We start from the raw sequence: 14,401 nt of genomic DNA, 5'->3' as shown, positions 1-14,401 counted from the left end.
CCATGGAGGGTCGAAGACCTGAAAAGGAAAATCATCAAAAAAAAAACATCGGAACACCTTCAGGGGACCCCATCCAGCGGTAAAAAAAACATGTATAAATTGTTTACTAACCTTTTTTTTCAGCTCTTCATACTCACCATCGGGGATAGAGCAGCCTCCAGCCAGCGGTCCTTCCCCGTTCTGGTTCCAACTCCCGCCTGCATCAATATGGCATCTCGGCAGGAGGGAGGTCAGTTGCGCCACTCGGCCATCCGCTGATGTCAGCGGGGGTTCCCGGCGGCTCTCCCCTCCCGCCCGCTCCACACCAAATGGAAAGTGGCACTGGGCGCAACTTCGAGAGTAATGTCGGCAGCAGTGGACAGTAAGGCCTTCAATTTCGGGCTCATAGAATAATATCATGGGTGATTTCAACTAGCCCGATATTAATTGGCCAGGAGAGTTTGGTAAAAGGACAGGGACTAGAGTTCCAACAATGTGTATAGAACTCTTTTGTAACCCAGTATGTAAGAAGCCCAACAATGGAGGATTCACTGTTGGATCTTGCAATGGGGAATGAACCAGAGCAGATAAGAGAAGAAAAAGTAGGGGAACATCTGGGCAATAGTGACCATAATATAATACGATTTAGGATAATAATTGAGAAGGACATAAGTCTGATGAAGACCAGGATAATAGATTGGAGAAAAGCTGTCTTTGTGGAGCTGAGAATAGAACTTGGGAACATAAAATAGACAAAAATATTGGCAAACAGTGATGTAGAACACCAATGGGAAACATTTAAAACAGTGTTCAACAATTTCCAGGAAAAATATATTCTGCTATAAAACAAGAAAAAATGAAATACTAATGAGATGCCATGGATAATTAAAGACATAAGTGAAAAATCGAGAGCAAAGGAAGAGGCATACACTAAGTACCTATATCCTCCCTGCTTTCATCCCTCAACGTCTGCACTGAACGACTTCTCATTCTCTGTGACTTCAACCTCCATCTCAATTCATCATGCTCTCTTTTCTCTGAGTTCACTACCCTCCTTTGCTCCCTTAATCTCTCCCTCCATGTGAACCCCTCAACCCATATTCACGGCCATCCCCTTGACTTTGCCATCTCTTGTGGCCTCGCTATGCCTACCGTATCAATTACAGATAAGGCCATCTCTGACCACTTCCTTATATCGTTCTCCACCCACATTCCCCTCCCCCCACTTAACCCTACTTCCTTCTGCATCCGCCCCTGGAAAAAACTCTCTCCAAATTCTCTTACACCTGCACTTATTAACTCAAAACTGTCAAACCTTTGGCCACCGATCTGCTCAACCACACCCTCACCACCACCTTTGATGCCCTAGTCCCTATTAAGACCATTACTCTCACCCTGGCCATTCCCCCTGATACAGCCCTCATCTTCGCACCCTCAAGTCCGAGGGGCGCAGGCTTGAACGGATATGGCGGACAACTGGTTTAGCCATTCGCCGCCAGATCTGACTCGACCATATAAAGCATTATCGAGTCCTATTTGTCTGCAAAAACTGCACACTATTCCAGGATCATTCTGGATTGCAAAGATAACACCTGGCTACTATTCTCTACTGCTAACTGTCTTACTAAACCCCTTTCCCCTGTCTCCACCACACTCACCTCCAACAACAAATGTGAGGAGCTCATGGACTTCTTTATCTCAAAGATCGAGACCATCCGATCAGCTGCCTCTGCCTCCTCCCTTCCTTCCCATCGCCCACCGGGCCAAACTTCATCTGAGGCTCCCCCTGGCCTAGCCCCAAACTCGCATCTTTCTCCAGTTTCTCTTTAATCTCCCCTCTTGACCTCTCCAAGTTCATCTTGTCCGTGAGACCAATTTCCTGCTCCCTTGACCCTATTCCCACTAAACTGCTGACCACCCAACTTCCTTTTTTGGCTCCCATGTTAGCTGACATTGTTAACGGTTCTCTGTCCTCGGGTACTATTCCCCTCTCCTTCAAATCTGCCGTCATCACCCCTCTCCTCAAAAAAAACCCTTGACCCCTCTTTGCTTGCTAGCTACCGCCCCATCTCCAACCTCCCTTTCCTCTCCAAAGTCCTTGAACATGTTGTCATCTCCCTAATCCGTAACCATCTTTCCTGGGTCTCCATGTTTGAATCCCTTCAATCTGGTTTCCGCTTCTGCCACAGTACCAGAATGGCTCTCATCAAAATCACAAATGACATCCTTTGTGACTGTGACAAAGGTAAACTTCCTCGTCTTCCTGGACCTCCTTTGACACAGCTGACCACTCCATCCTCCTCCAACGCCCCTCCATCATCGTCCAGCTGGTTGGGACAATACTCGCCTGGTTTCATTCTTATCTATCTAATCGTAGCCAGAGAATCTCCTGCAACAGCTTCCCTTCCCACATCATTATCTCTGGTGTCCCCCATGGATCTATCCTTGGCTTCCACATATTTCTCATCTATATGCTGCCCCTTGGCGACGTCATCCGAAAACATGGAGTCAGTTTCCACATGTATACTGAAGACACCCAGCTCTACCTCTCCACCAGTTCTCTTGACCCCTCCATGATCTCTAAATTGTCAGACTGCTTGTCCGAATCCAGTACTGGATGAGCAGATATTTTCTCCAATTAAATATTATGTAGACTGAAGCCATTGTCTTTGGTCCCCGCCACAAACTGCATTCCCTAGCCACTGACTCCATCCCTCTCCCTAGCATCTGTCTGAGGCTGAACCAGTCTGTTCACAACCTAGGCGTCATATTTGACCCTAAAATGAGCTTCCGGCCACATATCCGCGGTATAACTAAAACCGCCTATTTCCACCTCCTTAACATTGCCCGCCTGCGTCCCTGCATCGGCTCTTCTGCTGCTGAAACCCTCATCCATGCCTTTGTTACCTCTAGACTTGACTCCTGGCTGGCCACCCACATTCTACCCTACATAAACTTGAGGCCATCCAAAACTCAGCAGCTCGTCTCCTAACTCGCACCAAGTCCCGCTCACCCATCACCCCCTGTACTCGCTGACCTACATTGGCTCCCGGTTAAGCAGCACCTCAATTTCAAAATTCTCATCCTTGTTTACATGGCCTCGCCCCTCCCTATCTCTGTAATCTCTTTCAGCCTCACAACCCCATGAGATGTCAGCGCTCCTCAAATTCTGTCCTCCTGAGCATCCCTGATTATAATCGCTCAACCATTGGTGGCCGTGCCTTCAGCTGCCTGGGCCCCAAGCTCTGGAACTCCCTGCCTTAAACCTCCCTGCCTTTTCACCTCTCTTTCCTCCTTTAAGACACTCCTTAAAACCTACCTCTTTGACCAAACTTGGTCACCTGCCGTAACTACTTATGTGGCTCGGTGTCAAATTTATCTATTTTGCCTTATGACACTGCTGTGAGGCGCCTTGGGACGTTTTAAACTGTTAAAGGCGCTATATAAATAAAAGTTGTTGTTGTTGTACATGGAGAGCAGAGGAGAGCATGATAAGGGAGAATATGAAGAGACTGGAGTGAAGTAAAGAAACAATTAGGATGGCAAAGAGGAACTATGAAATGAAATTATCAAGGAACATAAAACAAAATAGTAAAATATTCTGTAGGCAAGACTTTCCCTTTTGAAATCTATGCTGATATATATTTTTTCTAGATGTTTTTCTATTTTCTCCTTTAGTAGGATTCCATTATTTTTCCTACTACTGACGTTAAGCTGACTGGTCTGTAGTTCCCTGGACGTGTTCTATCTCCCTCCTTAACTATAGTTATTACATTAGCTATCCCCCCATCCTTTGGCTCTAACCTGTTTCTAACAAATTATTGTAAAAAAAGGAAAGACAGGATGGGAATAGGGTCATTGAGGGGCGGTCAGGATAAAATCACAGGCAGCGATAACGAAATAGCAGAAATATTAAATAATGACTTTGCTTCAATATTTATACGAGAGAGAAGGATCAAGTGAACATGACATTGGAAGATGAGATTAGAACTGATATAACTACATTTACATTAAAAAGTGGAAAAATATTAAATAAACTAATCAAACTCAAAGAATATAAAACCACTGGTCCGGATGGATTACATCCGCACATTTCAAAAGAATTCAAGGAAGAGATAGCAGAGGCACTATTACACATATTTTAATAATTCGTCACACACACCATCTTGACTTGGAAATATATCGGCCATTCCTTCATTGTCACTGGGTAAAAATCCTGTAACTCCCTCCCTAACAGCACTGTGGGAGCACCTTTACCACACGGACTGCAGCGAGTGAAGAAAACGGCTCACCACCACCTTCTCAAGGGCAATTAGGGATGGGCAATAAATGCCGGCCTTGCCAGCGATGCCCACATGTCGTGAATGAATAAAGAAAAGTAGCTAATCAGAGTGGCAGAAGGTGGGAAGTGGGGTCCCATAAGTTTCAGTGCTGTGACAACTGTTACTCACAATTTATATTAATGATTTAGACTTTGGAATCAAAAACACAATTTATAATTTGCGGAAAAATCCAAATTAGGAGGGCTAGACAACACTGAGGAGCACTGCAACAAATTACAAGAAGACACTAATACATTTGCAGAATGGGCATATAATTGGCAAATTAATTTAAATGGAGAAAAGTGTGAGGTATTACATTTTGGTAAGAAAAATAAGGAGGTCACATGTTACTTAGAAAATAAGAATGGGGTAGAGGAACAAAGGGATCTCGGAGTATAAATACACAAATCACTAAATGTTGCGAAACAGGTTAGCAAGGCCATAAAACAGCAAACAAAGCACTAGGGCTTATTTCGAGAGGGATAGAATTGAAAAGTAGGGAGGTTATGCTAAACCTGTATCGAACCTTGGTTAGACCACAGTTAGAGTACTGCGTACAGTTCTGGTCGCCATATTATAAAAAGAATATAGAGGCACTGGAGAGGGTGCAGAACTGATTTACAAAGATGATACCAGAACTGCGAGGGTATACATATCATGAAAGCATGAACAGGTTTGGAGAAGACTGAGGGGTGGCCTAATCGAGGTCTTTAAAATCATGAAAGTTTTTGATAGAGTAGACACAGAGAGAATATTTCCACTTGTGGGGAAGAGTATAAAGTAATCACCAAGAATTCAAATATGGAACTCAGAAAAAATGTCTTTACACAGTGAGTGGTGAGAATGTGGAACTCGCTCCCACAGGCGGTAGTTGAGGCAAATAGCACAGATGAATTTCATCATAGGCAGTCCCTCGAAATCGAGGAAGACTTGCTTCCACTCTAAAAGTGAGTTCTTAGGTGACTGAACAGTCCAATACGGGAATTACAGTCTCTGTCACAGGTGGGACAGACAGTGTTTGAGGAAAGGGTGGGTGGGACTGGTTTGCCACACGCTCCCTCCGCTGCCTGCGCTTGGTTTCTGCATGCTCTCGGCGATGAGACTCGAGGTGCTTAGCGCCCTCCCGGATGCACTTCCTCCACTTAGGGCGGTTTTTGGCCAGGGACTCCCAGGTGTCAGTGGGGATGTTGCACTTTATCAGGGAGGCTTTGAGGGTGTCCTTGAAACGTTTCCTCTGCCCACCTTGGGCTCTACTCGGAAGAGTTCCGAGTAGAGCGCTTGCTTTGGGAGTCTTGTGTCAGGCATGTAAACAATGTGGCCCGCCCAGCGGAGCTGGTCGAGTGTGGTCAGTGCTTCAATGCTGGGGATGTTGGTCTGGTTGAGGACGCTAACATTGGTGCGTCTGTCCTCCCAGAGGATTTGCAGGATCTTGCGGAGACATCGTTGGTGGTATTTCTCCAGCGATTTGAGGTGTCTACTGTATATAGTCCACATCTCTGAGCCATACAGGAGGGCGGGTATCACTACAGCCCTGTAGACCATGTGCTTGGTGGCAGATTTGAAATGCATTTAAGGGGAGGCTAGATAAGTATATGAGGGAGAAGGGAATAGAGGGTTATGCTGATAATTTTAGATGGGAGGAGGCTCGAGACGAGACGGCAGTAATTAACGTGGAAATGCACGTGATTGAAACATAAAGCGCTCGCAATCTGTAGGAGCAGCTTGTGGCTCAGATGCAGCATTAGATGTAGACGGGTACATTTTACAAATGCGTGATCTCAGCATGGAGCCTCACATGCCATGAGCACACCTCAGGAAACCATCCCCGGACCCCCATGAAATCTGCGGAAAATCGCGGGCAGCGTGAGATTCCATACAATGGATACCAGCTTGTGTGTGACTCCATTTTAATTTTATATATCAGTGCAGTTCACCAGGCCAAGAATGACTTTTTGCTGCAGCCTGCCCAAGCCCCACAGTTGCTTTGCAGTGTACCAGTGTCAGGCTGTGATATTTTAATACATGACACGAGGCTCCGTCCAAGGATTGAAATGAGCTATTAGGAACAATTTATAATATTTCTCAGCGCCTGAGGCCACGTCAAGTTGATTGGATTGAAATGTGGAATAAATCAATTCACAGGTTTGAAAGCAGCAAACACTTAAAGGTACACACACGGCCCTTTCATATCCTGGGCTTTGGAGACAGTCCTATGGGAAACTTCTGCTGAATTTCCACTGTGGTCATGGGGCCGATCTCCCTCTGAACCAGTGGCAGTGTGCCCAATGAAGACGTGCCGACTGATAGACCATGTACAATCTAATTGTATCATCAGTCTGGGGTTCCCATTCTGAGCCATCATCATCATAGGTGGTCCCTCGGAATCGAGGAAGACTTGCTTCCACTCTTAAAATGAGTTCTTAGGTGGCTGAACAGTCCAATACAAGAACCACGGTCCCTGTCACAGGTGGGACAGATAGTCGTTGAGGGAAAGGGTGGGTGGGACTGGTTTGCCGCACGCTCCTTCCGCTGCCTGCGCTTGATTTCTGCATGCTCTCAGCGCTGAGACTCAAGGTACTCAGCGCCCTCCCAGATGCACATCCTCCACTTAGGGTGGTCTTTGGCCAGGGACTCCCAGGTATCAGTGGGGATGCTGCTGCACTTTATCAGGAAGGCTTTGAGGGTGTCCTTGTAATGTTTCCTCTGCCCACCTTTGGCTCGTTTGCCGTAATTGCATCACAGTGTCACTAAAAGATCCCGTGCTTTCTTCGGCATGTTACATGGCCACCTCATCACTGAGCTTTCCGAATTCCCTTGCGGGTCATCCTGCCATCATTGCCGACAGCGTTAGACCAGCAGCAGGCTGCAAGGACCAGTGTAACTACATCCTCCTGGCCGGTGCTACAGGTCATTGGGCCATGAGTAGCAGGAGGGCTGGGGGCTATAGGAGCCAGTGCCTGAAGGCAACACAAGAACAGCTGTAGACATCGGACGTAAAAGCCGAGTGCGCAGTCCTGGGTCAAACCTGCGTCAGTAGGCTGCTTCCCTACATTCAGACCCCAGTATCCTTATTTTTTTTCTTCACACTATGTTCCTTGTTTTCAGGTGAGCGCAAAACGCTTGTCCGTTGCACCAAGATTGTCAATAAGACGCTGGCGGTGGCGAATGACAATGACTGTCTACACATGGCTCGCCCCGACCCGCAGGTCAGGAAGTGCAATATACATCCATGTCAGTCACGGTAAGAACCTCTGTCGTCTGCAAGAACCGTTCATGGGTACACAAGTGCCTTGGACACTGATTCCTCCTGCTAAAGGTTAACATCCTGGGGCATTACAAAGAAAGCTTGTATTTATATCGTGCCAGAAATGAACAAGTGCTTCACATAATTTGTTGTTGGGACGTAGTGACTCTTGCCAAGTGGGTGAATGTGGCACAGCAAAGAACCATGGGATCAGTGAATCTGATCGTGATGGTGTTCCTTGGAGCCGGTATGTTAGCCAAGGCATCCTGCTCACCCAGTAGTGGGATCTTTAACATCCCCGAGCCTCGCCCTTTGCTGACAGTGTGTGCTGTGTCTCGCCCCCTTCCTAGTCTCCTTCTAACTGCCACCTCAGTGGGAGGAGCAAGTCTGTCTGAGTTTGGTGAGAGTGGGAATGCGATGCAGAGGGGGAAGGAGGTGCTGCCATCAAGGCCGGGGGAAACTAACATTCACGTAAGGACACACTGGTTGCATCGAGTTTGGAATATTTGGAGTTGAATCTTTGGACAAAAGGGACATATGAACGCAGGCACTGGGAGAAAACAGATTGTGCTAAAGGAAGGGGAGTTTGGATTAGCACATTGGTGTGGGACGACTGTGGTACGGAGAGGGGCATAGGACTGGCCAGGTAGGGAATCCAGGGCTCTTTCAATTTCAAGTCCTGTCAATCAGTCCTTCATGCACCAGTCTGCCTGTCCACCTGTAAAAGGTTGGCAGAACTCAAAGTAGAAAAGTCACCCGGGTTCGGATAGGATGCATCCTAGATTATTGAGGGAAGTAAGGGTGGAAATTGCAGAGGCTCTGGCCACAATATTCCAATCTTCCTTAGATATTGGGGTGGTGCCAGAGGACTGGAGGATTGCAAATGTTTATACCCATGTTCAAAAAAACCCAGCAAATACAGGCCAGTCAGCTTATCATTGGTGGTGGGCCGCCCTAACCTGTGTGAGAACACCACCGCAGGCAGGGCTATAAATAGAGCTGGAGCACCGGGCCCTGGAACATCATGGTGGGGGGGCGGCGAATGAGGGTACGGAGCCCAGAAGAGCCGAGGGCCCAGGGGCAGCATAGACCTGCCCACATTGCGATATGTGTGTGCACTAGGTCCGTGCAGCAGAGCAGTTCTCCAGTCGTCCTGGTTAATTCTTGCCACTGGATAAAGGCCGAGCTCTGTCAAGCCCGTGTGGTGGCTGATGTGCAATGGTCACCACACGTTAAAAAAATCCACGCACAGGCATCTTCCACCCTTCCACTGGAGTTCAGGATTGGAACATCGGGTCCTTCATTGAAACATCTATGAAATCGTGTGGGAGCAAGTCATCCTCGTTCAGGGGACATGATGATGATGTTGGTGGAAAAACTTTTAGAGACACTAATCTGTGACATAATTAATTAATTAGAAAAGTATGGGTTAATAAATGAATGGATTTGTTAAAGGTAAATCATGTTTACTAACTTGATTGAGACCTTTGATGAAGTAACGGAGAGGGTCGACAAGGGTAGTGCGGTTGATGTGTATATGGATTTTCAAATGGCGTTTGATAAAGTACCACAAAGTAGACCTGTTAGCAAAATAAAGCTCATGGGATTAAAGGGACAGTGCCAGCATGGATACAAAATTGGCTGAGGGACAGAAAGTAGAGAGGAATGGTGAAGGGTTGTTTTTCAGACTGGAGAGAATTATACAGGGGTGTTCCCCAGGGGTCGATGTGAGGACCAGTGCTGTTTTTGATATATATTAGTGACCTGGACTTGGGTATACAGGGCATAATTTCCAAGTTTGCAGATTACACAAAATTTGGTATTGTAATAATCAATGAGGAGGATAATAATAGACTTCAGGAGGACATAGGCAAACTGGTAAAATGGGCAGACACAGGGCAGATGTAATTTAATGCAGAGAAGTGTGAATGATGCATTTTTCTAGGAAGAATGAGGAGGGGCAATTTAAAATTGGTACAATTTTCATCATCATAGGCAGTCCCTCGAAATCGAGGAAGACTTGCTTCCACTCTAAAAGTGAGTTCTCAGGTGACTCTACAGTCCAATACGGGAATCACAGTCTCTGTCACAGGTGGGACAGACAGTGGTTGAGAGAAAGGGTGAGTGGAGAGTCTGGTTTGCCGCACGCTCCTTCCGCTGTCTGCCCTTGATTTTTGCATGCTCTTGACGACAAGACTCGAGGTGCTCAGCGCCCTCCCGGATGCTCTTCCTCCACTTAGGGCGGTCTTTGGCCACGGATTCCCAGATGCTGGTGGGGATGGTACAGTTTTACAGTTAGTGCAGGAGCAGAGAGAGCTGCATGTACGCAAACCTTTGAAGGTGCAGGACAAGTCAAGAAGGCTGTTAAGAAAGCATATGGATCCTTGGCTTTATGAACACAGGCATAGAGTACAAATGCAAGGAACTTACGCTAAACCTTTATAAATCACTGGTTAAACCTCAGCTGGAGTATTGTGACTAATTCTGGGCACCACACTTTAGAAAGTCTGTCAAGCCTTGGAGAGAGTGCAGAGGAGATTTACTGGAATGGTACCAGGGATGAGGGACCTCAGTTATGTGGAGGGGCTGGAGAAGCTGGGGTTGTTCTCCTTAGAGCAGAGAAGGCTAAGAGGAGATTTAAGAGAGGTGTCTTCAAAATCATGACTGGATTTGATAGAGCAAATAAGCAGAAACTGTTTCCACTGGCAGGGGCTCGGTAACCAGAGGACACAGATTTAATGTGATTGACTAAAGACCCAGTGGCAACATGTGGACATTTGTTTTAATGCAGCGAGTTGTTGTGATCTGGAATGCACTTTCTGAAAGGGCAGTGGAAAATGATTCAATCGTAACTTTCAAAGAGAATTGGATACATACCTAAAGGGGAAAAAATTGCCGGGCTGTGGGGAAAGAGCGGGGGAGTGGGATTAATCGGATCGCTCTATCAAAGAGCAGGCACGATGGGCCGAATGGCCTCCTCCTGTGCTATATAACTTTACGATTCCATGAAATACCATTTTGGCTGAGTCATGAGTTCACTGCCAATCAAGGCCTTGGGATCGGCCCACTCAGCTGCTACAGGCCTCTATCTGCCACTTCCACTCACCGCTGAGGGGGTCGGCTGGGGCAGCAGAGAGCCCATCATCCAACGGTTCTGGAATTTTCCTTCATTTATCTCTGGGAGTCAGGCGTATTTATGCAGAAGAGTCTCCTGGGCAATTAAACAGAGTAGAATCTGGCGAGGCAGAGTGTAAGACTTTGGGCTGGATAGATGGTTTTGTTCAATAGTTTTTTAATCTACATATTACTCTTCAAAGAAGAATCAACTAAATAAAAGGCTATTAAGTTCAAGAGATCTGAATTTTGGCATTCTCTGCTAATAGCAGCTCTGTCCCCGAAAACGCCTCAGTACACAAGTGCCAATTAATGTGAGTTCAAGTGACTGTGTCAGAAATGTCACTCGGTGCCTTAACGTAATTAAATGGCACTTTCACTTACTGACGTCTTTGCTGGATTCGTGCTGATAGTTTGACACTGGTAATTGTTGAAGGACATGGGTTCCAGCTCCGTGGCAGAATGGTCTGTTTAATTGTCAAATCTACCCATGATTCCATCTGTGGTCTTCCCCTTGGGGGCCAAAAATGGCCAATGATACTTGGACTTGGACATTTACCCACAATCCTGCCCCAAGACAGGTGGGAGATTGGCGGAAACAGCGGAAAACTCGTCGCACCCAACATTACTGTCTCCCTGACCGAGCTACAACAGCAGCTCGGCCCCTCTGTCCTGCACCGTGCATTACGGTCAGTGGCAGGAAACAGGCCTGGTGGCAAGCCGCCCCATTTCCCCACCGCTCCCCCCCCCCACTGCCAGGACAGTGTTAACAATCCTCCCGTTGGATAGAGAGGGCTTCGCCCCCTCAATTTGGGCTCCTCCTCCTCATCGTGGGCTCCTCCCCCTCATTGTGGGATCCTCCCCCTCACTATGGGCTCCTCCCCCTCACTATGGGCTCCTCCCCCTCAACGTGGGCTCCTCCCCACAACGTGGGCTCCACCACCTCACTGTGGGCCCCTCCCCCTCATCAAGGGCCCCTCCCCTCATCAAGGGCTCCTCCCCCTCACTGTGGGCTCTTACCCCTCACCGTGGGCTCCTCCCCTTCACTGTGGGCTCCTCCCCCTCAATGTGGGCTCCTCCCACTCATTGTGGGCCCCTCCCCCTCACTGTGGACTCCTCCCTCTCACTGTGGGCCCCCCTCACTGTGGGCTCCTCCCCTTCACTGTGGACTCATCCCCCTCACTGTGGGCTCCTCCCCCTCACTGTGGGCTCCTCCCCCTCATCGTGGGCTCCTCTCCTTCAATGTGGGCTCTTCCCCTTTTAAGGCTCCTTTTCCCTTGAATGAGGCACTGCGGCTACTGAAGAGAATCTTCAAACCTCTTCTAGCCCCTTAAGAGCTCCTCCTCCTCCTGCTCGTCTTCCTCCACCTCCTGTACCTCCTCCACCTCCTCCTCTTTTTCCACCTCCTCCTGCTCCTCATCATCCTCTTCCTCCTCCTCCTCCTGCTCTTCCATCTGCTCTTCCTCCTCCAGCTCCTGTCCTCCACCTCCTCTTCCTCCTCCTGCTCCTCCTCCTCTTGCTCCTCCACCTCCTCCTCCCGCTCCCCATTCCCCTCCTCCTGCTCTACCATCAGTCTCTGCAGTACTGTGATCCCAGACTCTGCTCTCCCTCTCCCAGAACCCTCACAAAGTGAAAACATTGTCTGGAAATCTTACAGTATCTCACAAATTTTGGTTGCAAGGAATTCTAAGTCATTTTATTAGAAGTTTTCTGAATATATTTGTTGAAGGGGCGAGCATTCAGTTTGGAATGAGTTGCCAAGCATGCCGATGAGGGGACTGAATGATGCACATGTTGAAATGACTTGGTGACTGAAACACTCAGTTTTGAGCAGAATTCACATTTACTTCGACATTAATTTGGTGCAAAATTCCAGCACAGACAATCCAACTGGCTGATCGACCTATGCTGCCCTCATCAACTTCTAACAAATAGATACACTACATCAAATGTACATTATCATCATAGGCAGTCCCTCGGAATCGAGGAAGACTTGCTTCCACTCCTGAAGTGAGTTCTTTGGTGGCTGAACAGTCCAATACGAGAGCCACAGACTCTGTCACAGGTGGGACAGGGAGTCGTTGAGGGAAGGGGTGGGTGGGACTGGTTTGCCGCACGCTCTTTCCGCTGCCTGCGCCTGATTTCTGCATGCTCTTGGCGATGAGACTCAAGGTGCTTAGCGCCCTCGACTTAGGGCGGTCTTTGGACAGGGATTCCCAGGTGTCAGTGGGTATGTTGCACTTTATCAGGGAGGCTTTGAGGGTGTCCTTATAACGTTTCCGCTGCCCACCTTTGGTTCATTTGCCGTGAAGGAGCTCCACATAGAGCACTTGCTTTGGGAGTCTTGTGTCTGGCATGCGAACTATGTGGCCTGCCCAGCGGAGCTGATCGAGTGTGGTCAGTGCTTCAATGCTGGGGATGTTAGCCTGGGCGAGGACACTGATGTTGGTGCGCCTGTCCTCCCAGGGGATTTATTGGATCTTGCAGAGACCTCGTTGGTGATATTTCTCCAGCAACTTGAGGTGTCTATTGTATATGGTCCATGTCTCTGAGCCATACAGGAGGGTGGATATTACTGCAGCCCTGTAGACCATGAGCTTGGTGGTAGATTTGATGGCCTGGTCTTCAAACGCTCTTTTCCTCAGGCAGCCGATGGCTGCACTGGCACAATGGAGGCCCACCTGCTCTGTGCCGGGGTTTATGCGCCACACGAGGCTCCTCCCACCCTGCTTCAGCTCACCCTATCAGCACACCCTTTTATTCCTTTTTCCCTCATGTGTTTATCCAGCTTCCCCTTAAACACATTATTGCTGTTTGTCTCAACCACTCCCTGTGGAAGTGAGTTCCATGTTCTCACCACTCTCTGAGAAAAGAACTTTCCCCTGAATTCCCCATTGGATTAATTCATGACTATCTTACACTCATGGCCCCAAGCTTTTCGACTCCCCCACAAGTGGAAACATCGGCACTACACCTACCCGATCAAACCTTTTCATAATCTTACAGATTTCTATCAGGTCACCCCCCTCCCTCAGCCTGGTCCATCTTTTCTGATCGTTATAACCTCTCAGTTCTGGTATGATCCTTATAAATCTTTTTTGCACCTTTTCCAATGTCTCTATCCCATCTATAATATGGAGACCAGAACAGCGCACTGTACTCCAAGTGTGGTCTAACCAAGGTTCTATACAAATTCAGCATAACTTCTCTGCTTTTCAATTCCATTCCCTTAGAAATAAACCCCAGTTGTATGGTTTGCTTTTTTTATGGCCCCACTAACCTCTGTCACAACTTTTTGTGATTTCTGTATCTGTACTCCCAGATCCCTCTGCTCCTCGACACCATTTAGATTCTCATTTCCCGAGGACTGTGTAGCCTCCTTATTTTTCCTACCGAAATGCACCATCTCACAGTGATCTATATTGAAATTCATTTGCCCAATCTGCAAGTTTGTTTTCGGCTTGTTGCTGCTTCTGTTTTCGCCCCGGAGGGGCGGCCATCGTCTAGCGCCCCGCCAGGGTTTTCGGGTTTGTTTTCGGCGAGTCGTGGAGAATTACCACCTGGGAGAGGCAAGCCGGTGTGCAACAGCCTTGGTTGCGACACCAGCTCGATTTCTGACTCCCGCCCGATCTGCGTAGCGGCCCTGCTGGGAACGCCTATTAAAGCGGGCGGTCCGACTTGTAGCGGCTGCAGTGAGGTAAGTCATGTCGACCTGAGGTCGGTGTGATTGTTTTTTTTTGCG

The 14,401-nt window shown here is 47.9% G+C and overlaps 1 protein-coding gene across 2 annotated transcripts in view; it reads left to right on the top strand.

The window, feature by feature from the left end:
• adamts17 (ADAM metallopeptidase with thrombospondin type 1 motif, 17) overlaps positions 1-14,401 on the top strand; it is an 823,747-nt gene that overhangs the window by 564,076 nt on the left and 245,270 nt on the right. For both annotated transcript variants that reach the window (XR_011587458.1, XM_070858706.1), the window contains exon 18: positions 7,407-7,542. Coding sequence is in view for 1 of the 2 variants with exons in the window: in XM_070858706.1 (XP_070714807.1) it covers positions 7,407-7,542 (136 nt within the window). In the remaining variant the exon portion in view is untranslated. The remainder of the gene's footprint in view (positions 1-7,406; positions 7,543-14,401) is intronic.

This window comes from Pristiophorus japonicus, chromosome 17, assembly GCF_044704955.1.
Source record: "Pristiophorus japonicus isolate sPriJap1 chromosome 17, sPriJap1.hap1, whole genome shotgun sequence".
NCBI lineage: Eukaryota > Metazoa > Chordata > Chondrichthyes > Pristiophoridae > Pristiophorus > Pristiophorus japonicus.
The sequence above is the reverse complement of the archived record's forward strand: the minus strand, read 5'-3'. Positions and strand labels throughout refer to the sequence as shown.